The sequence below is a fragment of the Siphateles boraxobius genome, unplaced genomic scaffold (assembly GCF_051911475.1).
Source record: "Siphateles boraxobius isolate OS27281-9 unplaced genomic scaffold, OSU_SipBor_1 29, whole genome shotgun sequence".
In the NCBI taxonomy this organism is placed as follows: Eukaryota; Metazoa; Chordata; class Actinopteri; order Cypriniformes; family Leuciscidae; genus Siphateles; species Siphateles boraxobius.
Window position 1 is genome coordinate 16,101,725 of NW_027508908.1, and position 13,827 is coordinate 16,115,551.

Consider the following 13,827-nt stretch of genomic DNA (forward strand, 5'->3'; position numbering starts at 1 on the left):
GCAGTTCTAAAGGCAGAAGTAGTTATAGCAAATATGTATTTCTAAAAAAAATAAGGTATGCGATTGGCTGACATTTAATCAAACACGCCATTTCAGTGTCATTAAGATTTTAACAAGTATACAAGATTTTGTCTAAGAAATCAGGTTCATTCAGCTAGACTAAATGGCTCGTATCTAGTGTCAGATTCTGTTTCTCTGAGGCCATAGCTGAGCTTTGTGGAATTGACTCATTTCTCTGCCATGTACTGCAGGGACCGTGTCGCGCTGTACGTCTCACACACTGCAATTATTGACTTTGCTAAAGGGGATGAGATAAAAGTCCGCTCGTCTAATCTAGAACCACTGAGACTTACTGAGAGAAATAGAGCCAGTGGTGTGTGTGTGTGTATGTTTGTCCGTCTAACTTGCTCTCTCTTTCTATCTTGGTACATTAGTCTCTCTCTCCCTTATCCCTCCATCCCTTCATCCCCCTTTCTTTCTTTGTTTTCCCTCCCTATTACCCTCCACCCCTTCTCTCTCTTTGGCTCGCTCCATTTTTCAATTAGATGTCACGCAATTACATTACTGAGGCCATCACTTAAGGAACACATAAATAGTCCTGAGTCGCCCTGCTGGCTGAGAGTAAAATAAAGAGATGAGATAGTACACTTTCACGTCAGAGATGGAAGGAATCTGCTGCATCATAAAAATTTGGGTTATCATTACTTTATGCACTTAAATATGATTTAAATGCCATAAATAACACAAATAAACTACACATTACTATACTATACCTTACAGAAACTATAAGAAATATGTTCATATAATACATATAATAAATTGCACACTATTATCAGTGTCTATTAATTGTGGTACAAAACATATAATCTTCTCCATAATTGTCATTCATCATTGATTTTAATAGACCGTAAGAATAGATGACATATTTAATCGGATACAGAATCTTATTAAAGGATATTTAATAAAGGATGATGGCATATACATACAGTTTGTGTGCAAAAAAAAAAAAAAAACCTCTACTTAATTTACTTACCCCCATGTTGTTCCAGACCTGTTTGACTTTCTCTCTTGTGTGGAAAAGAAGCTATCATGAAAAATGGCAAAATAGAAGCTCAAAGGATTCTGTCAGTTGCTTCAAAACAAATGAGTTAAAACAAAACTAAATCCATAAAATGATCCCATGATGGGAACCCCTAAAAGGTTCTATATGTGATTACATTTTATGAATTAAACAGCTTTATCAATATGGATAAAATTGAAATAACCCTTTAAGCATGAAAGTATAATGCAATCCTTAAGACATTTGTCCTTATAACCTTTATGGCATAAAAAGCGTTCTTTAAAGGTCAAGAACCCAGTGTTTTATATAGATCCCCTCTCAACCTTTTAAAATATTTTATATACATTTTTTACAATATCCATGCTTTTCCCATTGGAAATTTCTTTAGAAAGACATTTTGAGTCTACCAGTAACACTATGAAGAGACTCTTTTGCTGACAGTGGAAATAAAGAGTTTTTGTACATTGCCTCTGGGTTTTTGGTTTGTGAAAGAGTGACTGTGACTTTTTTGTTGGTGTCTTATGTAACACAAGTCATGTAGGACAGTCCCATGTGATTGTCCGCAGGGGGGACTGTGGTGAAAAGATTATGTGACCGAGAAACTGCATAATCAGAATGACAGCGGAAGAGGTTGTGACTGGTTTTATCATACAATAGTTTGGTTGTTAGAGATTGCGAGTGGAGAGACATGGAGGGAGAGAGGGGAAGTATAAGTCAATAAACTGATCCCTGAGGAGTAATACACTTAAATGCCTGGATTCTTCCTCTGGGTCCTTTAAATTCATAGCCGTTGTTTCAGATATTGATCCTTCAAAACAGGGACATCAACCTGTTTGAACTGATCTGAATGCACCAGCTGAGTGACCAAGACTATTGAAAAGCTAATGATTGAGATTGATTTTACAAGATCTAATCCACTTGTTTTTGTTTTTTTAAATAGTGCAGAATGTGGCCAACAGGACACAAAGCAGATGCTTCTATCGCTGACAGTCACGTCTGATACTGATGTGCCCTCAGGGTCACTTGTTCTAGTCACTCCATGTCAAAAAAAAGAAAAGGGGGTTACTCCTTGTCACCACCGATGACTTTGCTGTCGAAAAAGAGAAAGAGCAAGTGAGAAAAAGGAAGATGTTTGGCCTGCGGGAACAGGATGCACCCATATAAAACATGTTATGATGACATTACAGATCTTGAGGGAGAAAATATTGAGAGGAGAAACATTCTCAACAAGCAGCTATCCAAAGGCGTATAATTATATTCATATTTCCTTTTCTTATGTTTTTTTTTTTTTTCCTGAATGGTTATATCAGTGTCACCCCATCCCTAACTTGGAAAAATATACAAATTAATGTTACATACATGAAACACGAGCATAATTATTCTGTGTGCGTGTGTCTGTAAATTGTTTGAAAAGCCTATTTCGGATTAATGAGTTAGTAAGTTTTATTTTTACGTTTGTTCCCAACCATCATTCATATCATATAATTTACCATAATAATACGAATTCTGAAAAAAGTTTTCAGAAAGGTCGATTTTATGCGAAACGATTATATCTGATATTTATTAAAGTTTCATGAATGAATGAGGTAAACTTTATAATTTGTTTTTATTGTCACTTAAATACAAACATCTTTGATTAGTTTATTTTAAGATGTTCTTATTACAGTGTAATTAAACAAATAAGTAATGAGCAATATTAACATTAAAATATAATGTACTTATTATAGGGTTAAGGTTACTTGCTTGTAATTATGCATAACTTACTCTTATTAATATAGTAAGTACTTGTAACGTGTAACAAGACATTGAACAATAAAGCGTTACCAAGTCTTTTATTGTAACTTAAATACAAAATACAGTACATTTTCTTTCAGTGCTCAAAATTGTCTATTGCCGTTCAAGATAGTCAAAAAGTTAGCAATTCTTTGCTGATATTTTACTTTACTTTACGTCTCTTATCTTTCTCATTATATTATACCTACTGTCTTCTGGTAAGGCCCAGAACTATATTTCCCAGTATGCCCAATTATTCCCCTAGGTTTAATGAGAGCCAATCTAATTACACCTGCCTCCTTCAATAGAGAGATGATTTCTTGACAGATACATGGAGACCCTGGCATTAAGAGAAGTGCAGAGGAGGCATGTCCTAAGATTGTCTTCTATGGCACACTGGGGACTATATAGCCACTTAACAAAGAATATAAAGGAAAGGAAATTCTCACTGGGTGTAGTTGGTACAACATGATCTATATCCGTTGCTGATTTGCAGTAAAGGAAATTGTTCAAATAAATAATGACGGGCGTGAATACAAATGAACGCCGCCTGCTAGCTTCCGTCACAGGCTGTGCTTCTATCCGTCGTTGTGGGAGATTTGATCGATTGAAGCATGAGAGAGGACAAATGTCCCTCACTTAGGCTGATTCAATTAGACGCGCCATATTTCAGCTGAGATTCTTGAACCTCAACCATTTCATTACTGATTTGTGAGCAGAGACGTGATCACCAAGAAAACCAGAGTCCGCCCACATATGAAGTAAGCTAGTGATTTCAAAGTGAATTACTTAATATTAAGTATTAAGCACAGAAGACATCTGGATATGACTAAAGTGCTAACCATGAAATGTGTTCAAACTATGTTATTTGACGAGTAATTAGTCTTTGAGGTTTTTCCAGACACTTAAGATGGCCACAAACACCTCATCAGTTGGAAGGATAAAAATGGCTTGACTTTTGGCTAAGCTAACAGTACCGCCCTATTGCGGTCATTATTAATCACCACAAGTGCTCTTCACTGTTCTTTTGTGAATGAGATTTCTGGCATATCCAGCCTTGACGATGTAATGGGATTAAATTTTGGACAGCAAGGACAAAATGGAGGACAAGCTCGGGGCATGGTTGGGTGGGGCGAAAACAGCGTCATAGTCCACCCCCAGGACATTGACGCAGTGTATGAAAAGACGCATAAGAGACCCGGCCCAACCCCCGCCTTTACTTCCCTCCTCCTTCTTCACCCCTGCCCCGCCCCGCCAAGACCATCAGAGCACTTAGAGTAATGTAAATAACGTACTGGCTATTTTTAGAGTGCCGTCTCTTAACAGTGACATTGGAAGTTGAAGAGAGTTAACGTCATAAATTGTCACATTTTCAGACACGCGTTTTCGTAACTACTCGCAGATCCTACAGCAGTCCGCAGACCTTTTTGGCATGTGAAAAGACTTAGAAAATGGGTTTGGTGTCACAAACGGGAATAAACATAATGTATTTAAACACAATTTGTCAAGTTGGATGAATTTAAACAAATGGAAAAAGTCTACTTAGACTTTTTGTGGACAGTATAACTTACAAAGTAATAATACACAACTATGAAAGTCTTAACAATAAACTTTATTGTCTTTTAATAATCCTATGTTTAATCAGTAGGCCACATTTATTAAATAAATAAATAAATAAATAAATAAATAAATAAATATAGATTTGTTTAGCTGGCTCCGACCAATAAAAAAAAAAAAAAAAAAAAAAAAAATATATATATATATATATATAAACTTGTATATAGAACGGTAAAGTGATACTTTAAATTAGTGGAATACTGGACAGTTATATTCATTGGAATATAAATACACACATCACACAAATTTCTGTATTGCCAAAGCCAACAAAATAACACAGCAGCTGGCTCATCCTGGAACCAGGTACAACGACTTCTTTTGACATCAAATCACAAAATATAACACAGCACAGACCCTGGAGGTTATTATTACATCATTTGCAGCTACATTCATTTTCAAGTACAACAAAGTGATGACCCGGCTTTGCATAATGTCCAATTACCTCCATTTAATCCATGTAGCTAGTTAAGGCGATTGAAATATATATATATATATATATATATATATATATATATATATATATATATATATATATATATATATATATATATATATATACATACATATTTCTATGTTCCTTGTTTTATCTTAATATTGCACTATGAACATGTAAAAGACTTTTGCCACATGTGCACTTATGTAACAGTTGTTAAAGGTATTTTGTAGATGGGAAGCACATGACTTGTTATATAATTTTGTATTTATGGAACAGCATATAACTGTTTAGCTACATTTATGATAGGGTGATAGGATAATCTGCACTAATATCTAGAATGGGAGTTGACGTACATAATGGCATGACACATGGACTTACACCTATTATTTACTCATATATAGCTATAATTTGAAATATTATAATCACTGTTACATTTCCTTTTTTAAATCTGGACTGATCTGTGTCCAGATTCACTGGAATTAAAGGAATATTTCTAACAAAAATGAACATTTTGTCATCATTTTCTCACTTTCAATACTGGAAATAATGTTTTAACTGCTTTTCCCCTTCCATTCAAAGGTCAATAGGCCCCAAAGCCCACTGACTTGTATGACATTTTTCTGTGTTCCACATAAGAAATAAAGTCATGCAGGCTTAAAGCGACATTGAGAAAATGATGACAGAACATTTTTGGGTGAACAGTCCGTTTAAGATTATTTTTTCCCCAGGATTATCACAGTATCTCAACATTTTCTTTCGAACGGAAAGGAGAGTCACTCAGGTTTGTACATACCAACAGGAGTCGAAGAGCTTCTCAGGGTAAGTAAAGCCATCAAGTCAGTTTTTTCCTAATATTACTCACACCACACGAATCTCTGCTGTTTTCTTCTCTCTCTTCTCATTTTCAGTAGCTATTAAATTCCCTTCTGAAAGAAGTGATGGCAATTCCAGAAAATTTTGTGGAGTATTTAATTATGTAATTCAAATCTGATGATATTTCTTTACTTATTGTGTGAAGCAGTCCTTCACATTATGGAGCCACTAGAGAGTCTCAGGATCCACCATAAAGCCTCTACTCGTTCTCATGACTTGGTGACTCCGGGCTGGAGTCTTCCTCTTCGGTCAGGGTTTCTTTCCTGGCGAAGGTAGCAGCTAAAGTAACACTAAGTCTTGGCTTGACCGGGGCCATTTCATTCAGTCCAATTATGTTCTTGTTCACCAATGTGGTCTTGTCCTTTATTTCAGCACTGTGCTGGGCCACCACTGCATCCAAGAAATCATATTTAGCCGACAAAGTGCCATTCTCAAACAGGTACTTAAACAGGTGTGAGACGGCCACGTTGCTTAGGAACGAGGCCAGCATGGAAACCGTCTTAAAGGGAAACCTTTGCAACACCAGGTATTCCACTTCATTGGTCACATGATGGACCTTCTCTTCAATGGTCCATCCGGGGTAGTAGATGAACGGAGGCAGTTTGAGATAAGGTTCCCCTCCGCCAATGCGCAGGATCATTCCAAAGACGTATCCAGCCACCGCGCCATAGGTGTTTGTGCCACGGACAAAAAGAACACAGATGAGTTGGGGGAAGATGATGACGTAGACCAGGTCAGAGCTCAGGTACCATAAACCGTAGACAGTCCCAGACAGGAGAGCCATGGCCGTCGCTAGAGCCCCGAACACAAAAATAGTGATCCGCATGACCCACACAATCTCACGGTCGGAAGCCTTGAGGTCAGTACAAAGATGAGACGAGAGTTAGAGGGGAAATGAAATGATAACTGAAAAGCTACACATTTCTATTTGATTAAGTTGATTAATATTCAGTTTTTAATCAATGGATATTGGTGCTTTTTACATAAAGTGTCGTTTTGATGCATCCAATCAATAAAATTGTTTTTTGGATGCCATTGACTTTCATTATGTAGACAACAACAGATGAGACATTATGCAAAATATCTTCTTTTGTGTCTCGCAAAAGAATGAAAGTCCAACAGTTTTTGAACGACATGGGTGTGAGTAAATGATGACCGATTTGTATTATTATCATTATCATTTTACTCATTATTTCTGTTATGTTTTCCATTACAAATATCTAAATACTAGACTCAAAATATGAGTAAAACACCCTCGAAAAATCATTAGGAAAGTTTCTTCTTATTAACAAAGTATATAGTGCCCTATTTTCTCACACTTTTCTTAAGAGTGAGGATACATTTACTTAAGAACCAAAATGTCTAAAGATATAAAGTGGTTTTCTAAAAATAATCAAAAAAAAAAAAAAAAGAAAAAACAACTCACAAAGAGGGTCTATTTTTAATAAAACAGGAATAGTTCACTTAAAAATTAAAATCCTGTCATACTCCCCCTCAAGTTGTTTCAAACCTGTATGAATTTCTTTCTTCTGCTGAACACAAAAGAAGATATTTTGAAGAATGTCGGTAACCAGACCGTTGATGGACCCCATTGACTTCCATAGTAGGGAAAAAAAAAATACCATGGAAGTTAATGGGGTCCATCAACGGTCTGGTTACCGACATTCTTCAAAATATCTTCTTTTGTGTTCATGCTGGTTTGAAACAATGTGACCTTTAAGAATAAACACAGTTAATTTGAATGATTTTGCTTCTCAAGTAAATAGATCTGATTTAAAATTATTTAGATATTTGTACTGGAATGTATTTTTTATTTTTTTTTGGAATGAATGACTTTGCAGTGAATTAAATTAGCCTGGCTCTCACCGATTGCCGGAAAGCGAGCTGGTAGATGTTCCTAGCAAACATGGAGCTGGCCGATAGGATGGATGAGTCAGCGGATGACATCACTGCGGCAGAAACTGCCCCCAGACCAAAAAAGGAGATATAGGCTGGGCACAGGTGCTGTAGCACGATTGGTAAGATCATGTCGGACTGGTCCCTCTGCATGGGAGGAATTGGCCCGTAGGTTGTTTGGTTCCAATCTGAGGGGGTAGAACATACTTAGTACATACTTTGTGTAATATATATATATATATATATATATATATATATATATAGTTTTTTTGCATCATACATGAGGCTAATGTATATTAAACTAAATGAAATATTAACATTCTATTTCAAATTGTTTTTACTTTCAATCCAAAAGCAACACGCCTTACGCTTGATTAGATTGTTATTCCCAATACGTTAAGTAATTTAAGTGACTGGCTGTGTCTTTGATGCTGAAAGTCTGTTGATTAAATCTCGGTGCTGTGTGCCTCCCTCAGATGTAATATTTACAGGGTTCACATCGTTAAATGGATAATCTGTTAATAATGTATGAAGGAGACCAGCTGTTGTTATTTACTAATTTCTTTAGTGATCTGAAGGGAACATGGTTTCCACCCAGGGCTGATACAGCCTGGGGAACACCTCCCACAACACACCATAGCAAATCAGACTGTTTCCCTCAATAATGAGAAAAAAGTGATTACATAATTAGAATTACTGATGGTATGTACCAAATACAGTACATGCTCAAAGGGAAAAGGGCTTTAGGACAAGGAAACATTATATACAGGAAACATTATGAAAAATGCTTTGATTCACATTTTTAATTTGGATGAGCTGTGAATAATTATTAAGGGCAAAGGTATGAAAAAAAACCCCGGAATAAGTGTGTAATTAATAGCACTTTTGTATTATCTGTTTAAGGAAAGATTTTTGACTCGGTAAGATCTAAAAAGTCCAATGTGAAGCCATGCTACAAAGCTTTTATTCCTCTAATAGTGAGCCTTACCATTTTTTTTTTGCACTACAAAGTCTCAGTCTATTGATCTGTAAGTGGATACACAGCCTGTAAATCAGACTAATTAGACTGCTGGGGTGAATTTGTTTGCATATGTTGTTTATTTAACCCTTAAATGCATGAAGGTTTTGCCAATCATTATTACATATCCGGGTCTTAGCGTCCCAGATCTATATCTAACACAGATGGATATCTACCTGTCGTGAAAATATAAAACTCTCTTGATATTAGAGTAACAATAAAATAAATCATGTTTTGTTACTTTTGGAGCTTGGAAGGGTTCAGTTTGAGCAGATGTTTTATACCATCATCATCACTGTCCTAATCAGAGCTCATTTCCCAGTACATTCTGCATCTGGCTCATATTCACAACCGCAAACATATTCTCAAAACTATCATTTTCAACATCTTCAAAATCAATATTTTGATCGCTCACAGCTTCTTCACCAGATCCACCATCAAGTGACAGTGACACTAATATTTGATTGTTTTCAGTAATCAGTACTTGCTCTGCAGTAAATCGCTGAGCCATTTCAAGTTTTGCGGATGATACTTCCTATTCTTTTGTTTTCTGCCTGCAGTAACTATGAGTGAAATGTCACTTCATCATTGTGTATCAGACATTACCACCTTGGGAAAAAAGGTGAATTGCACTTATTCAGTCATCAAATATTAAATTATGGTTGTGCAGAAAAAATATACTTACAGTTACACACCTTGGGTTGTTATCAACCCTATATGATTTAAAAAAAATGAATGGGAATGCAGGCATTCTTTTATATATATATTTTTTTTTTCTCGTTATATTGCTCGAGTTCTTTAAAAAATGAATGAGTAGGAGTGTAGTAAATGATGTCCCGGGTCACTAAAGACCTGAGGTATGCGTTTAAGGGTTAATGCAAAACTATATATGCAATAAATTAACTGTTTTTAAAGTTGGTATGAAACAAAGTTGCAATAATATTTTATTCCCTATAGACTGAAACAGTGCCCAACCCCTTTTTCAGCAGAAATTATTCCGGAAGTATTATTATTTTTTTATCAATTATAATTTGTCCCATAGGGATTTAAGAGTAATAAGTCATGAACCAAGCCAATTAATGTTAATGTTGATGTTGAACATTTTAAATGTATAGTGAAAGTAATATAATTTAATATCACCAGGTGATGTATTTATTCACCCAAACACCTGTTTGGCACCTACTCACCATTCCAATCTCATTGAATCTTGATCTCGTTGAAAAAATGTCCGGTTTCAAATGTCTTACCTGTGGAAGCCCCTATGGCTCCGATCAGGACGGAGGGAATAGCCATGATGATACATCCAAAGGCAGCCAGGAATGAGAGGACTTGAGCATAGGTAGCTGAAGAGGCAGAAAGAACCCTTTGAAAATACACCTGCCAGGGAATCCCCCCCAACATCTAAAAACAGAAATGTCATTGTAAATACAGACACTAGACATCATGATACAGATGCATAACATCAAGTTGGTAATAAATTAGGGAAACAAATTAAACTACAAACATTGAAGCTAATCTCTCTCTCTATCTCTCTATCTCCCTCCCTATCCATCCATCTATCCATCTATCTATCTATCTATCTATCTGGGGTTTTTTTTTTGGTCTTATTTAGTTTTCCTCCCTACAAATGATTGCATTGTTCAATAAAGTGAGAAATTAGGTTTGGCCCTTCAGAATCAACAATCATCCATTGGCAAAATGATTGTGTCTCCATTCCATCATGCTACAATGAGTTGTCCACTCACCAGAAGGCAGAAGTTGTCAGCCCACAACCATTTGTCAGCGCTATCTATCTTCCCGAGCCATGCAGTCTGATTAGCATGGAGCTGCTTCACTGCTGTCACTCCGATGTCAGACACAGCTGGGTTTGAGAGTGCAAAAGGGACGCTCACCCACTACGAAGAGAACATTTTCCACTCTATTATCATGTAATAGGCTATCTATAATATTGTAACACACCATATTGAACTTAATGTGTAGCATGTGCAAGTGCAAAATATAATGGATACGATTTTATGCATTATACATTTTTGAAGTTTGTGAAATCCAAATCAATTTGTTTTTATTTCATTTCAATTTCCACAGCAATGCAATAGCTAATCAGTTGCTAATGTTATATTATAAATTGAATTCAATTAATAATGCAATAAAAAATACTATTACTTGTATCTATGAAAAGTGATTGATGAGTCGTTACTCTCAAAACTGCATAGCTGACAGTCACTTTGATCAATCACAGAGTGCTATATGCTGCTGAAGACATGCAGACATGAATTAAGGGAAAATGACATCACCGCGATGACTTCACCATGTGGCTCTGTGAATCCTTACCAGTCCTAAAAAAATGCAGAAGAGCTGGACAACATCAGTGTAGGCCACTGAGTAGAGTCCTCCAATCAGCGTGTAGAAAATAGCAATAAGAGCCGAAATAATCACAGACATATTGATGTCGATGTCAATGATCACACTCAATGTGGCCCCTGTGACATAAAGAAAGATATTTTTCATTATGTTTAACTAAGCAGTATTTACAACATATTTGTACAATTTGTACAATTATGGTAGAGCTTGCAAAATGTACTGATAGCTTGAGAAAAATTCTGCATAATATATAATTTCCCTTTCTATTCTTACCAAGGGCAGATAAGATGGCGGCTGACCAGAACATTTCCCCCATTAGAGCAGGGATGAATAGCAGACCACCCATCCTTTTTCCATACAGTTGCTGGAAGGGGTCAAGCATGGTGACGTAACCCCGGGAGCGCATGGGTTTAGCAAAGAAAAGGCCACCTTGACATGAATCAATTCATAGAAATTATATATTTGACAGATGTATTACTAGTTCTGCATGTTAACTTGAACTCTGTAAAATGTCTTTCACCGCTTATCATAGCTGCAAAAATACACAACATACCTAAGACAAGGCTGAGTGCGTATCCAAAGGGAGCCTGTGCCCACGCCAAGCCGTACCCGGGAAGATACACATTCTCTGCAGTGCCGTTGATATAACCTCCTCCGACCCAAGTTGCTGGAATGAAAGAGGATTTTAAAAAAGATTGGTCTAGTGGAGATACTATATATATATATATATATATGGTAACATATATAATTACATAATTAACACTACAAACTACATGCACAATGGAACACACACAGACACAGACACAGACACACACACACACACACACACACACACACACACACACACACACACACACACACACACACACACACACACACACACACACACACATATATATAGGCTATATAATATAGCGATATAATAAAATATAAGTTCATAATGTATATTTCATTTAGGCCTACAAATTTCAGATTGTGACCCCCCCCCCCCCCCCCCATTCTCACTTTCAACATACTTGATTTATGACGCTATAAGGTTAATTTGTCTCCCAATTATTTCTTTTGCCTGTCTAATTTAATGTAGAAAGACATCAAGAAAACTTTTTCATACAGACACAATATTTTTGTTAGATAACTAAATCTCTAAACTGAAGAATGCAAAAATAAAACGTCAGTCACCTTATATCGCATATATAGCCTACTACATAAAGTAACATGCACTTTTCTATTCAGTTCTCTCTGAAACTCACCAGTCATGGTAAATGCGCCGACAAATAATCCAATATCCCTTCCGCCGACCATAATAGTCTCACTACGATCAGTTCCCTCCATCACGCCGGAATTCTTGTTCTTCCATGCTGCCCATATTCCCACTACAAGGATCAGCAGGTAGAAGATGACAATCGCCACCAACCCCTCCACATGGATGTTCATCTTCTCTCTGCTAAAGTCGTTGTATTTCTAAAGAACCGAAATGCATTGAGACCTAAGGAAAAGAGACCTAAAGAGATGCATAAGAAAATCGTTTTTTTAAGTCTATTTTGCTTCTCAACACAAAGTAGATCAGGATTCAAAAATATTTTGCATCAACTGTTGTTGCACAGAAGATTTGAAATGTAGCATATTATCTCTTAATAGTCTAAATCAGCAGGTCATTTCAGTCACTCCAAGCTTTGTTAAATTGCATGCTAAATTAATGGATTTTATGTTTCTTGTTTAGGTGGGGGGAAATGACAACTATTTCATAATTGAACATCATATGAAAAGTGCCTCACCTTTGTGAATCAGCCGCTCAACTGCCACCAAGAGTGCGAAAAGAGCCCAACTGTCGCCTCAGGAGAGGAGCAGTACAGCACATTTCAGAGTGAGCCAAACTTACTGTGAATCTTATAAGAGCAGGTTTCGTCAGAGGGTCGGTGAACGTCAGAGAGATGTGAATGGGGGCTATTTATGAATAAAGATGTCAGATCGCGCAAACGAGCCGCGCGTCACAAGAGGTTCTCAAGTCAACTGAAAATCGCAAGACAGGGGGGACACAGCTGTAAATCAAGAGTAGTGAAATATATTGGTTCCATTCATGTTTTTCTTGACTGGTGTTTTAAGCCAGTCACTCAGTTTGTGTATAAGCTCTCTCTCTCTCTCTCTCTCTCTCTCTCAGCAGCAGCAGGTCAGGCGCTGTCCAGAGTGCTGAACATCGCGCCAGGGCTTTTAGACGCCCCCCAAACTCTCCAAATTCAAGTGTATTGAGTAGAAAAAATATAAAAGTCAGGAGGGTGTGTATAGTCAAACTGAACAGCACTGGCACACTAAATAAAGTTGAACACGACAGTAATCCAACGCAATTGTGAGTTTTTCTACGTTGTATAGCCTATTGTTTTCTGCTGTATTTTCACACGTTTACGTTTTCCTGTATCCAGGCTAAACTATTTTCATAAAGCGTTAATAAAAGTACATCTTTGTTTATTTTGTTTCGCAGAGATTTTTGCAACTAGGGAATCACCGAATTACTTTTATCTAGGTACCTATTCAAATTATTAAAAGTCTTAAGTGTTTTACTCTTTTTGCAGGAGTGCTTATTATTTCTTTTCATTAAAATCCGCAAATGCAATTCTGACATTCTGCCACCCAGTGGCTAAATGTCATTGGTGGCTTTCTAAGCGGCTCAAATTGCTAATTTTAGCTAGCTGTAATGCATTGTTTCATCAAGGAAAAAAGAAGAATTTAGAAAAAAATTACCCATAAAAAATGGGTTCCACTTTATTTCGATGGTCCACTTTAGACATACTATTGACA

At 36.6% G+C, this 13,827-nt stretch overlaps 1 protein-coding gene and 1 long non-coding RNA gene across 2 annotated transcripts in view; both read right to left on the reverse strand.

Annotated features, from left to right (window-relative positions):
* Positions 1-13,827, reverse strand: part of LOC143753942 (uncharacterized) — a 341,178-nt gene that overhangs the window by 21,567 nt on the left and 305,784 nt on the right. The window lies entirely within an intron of this gene.
* Positions 5,596-12,941, reverse strand: slc5a7a (solute carrier family 5 member 7a). The gene is made up of 9 exons (XM_077246850.1): positions 12,810-12,941; positions 12,285-12,535; positions 11,588-11,701; positions 11,308-11,463; positions 11,005-11,153; positions 10,419-10,568; positions 9,921-10,074; positions 7,626-7,843; positions 5,596-6,612 (listed from the first exon to the last, which is right to left on the reverse strand). Exons 2-9 carry the CDS (start codon positions 12,466-12,468, stop codon positions 5,959-5,961), a joined length of 1,779 nt encoding a protein of 592 aa, XP_077102965.1. The 5' UTR covers positions 12,469-12,535; positions 12,810-12,941; the 3' UTR covers positions 5,596-5,958.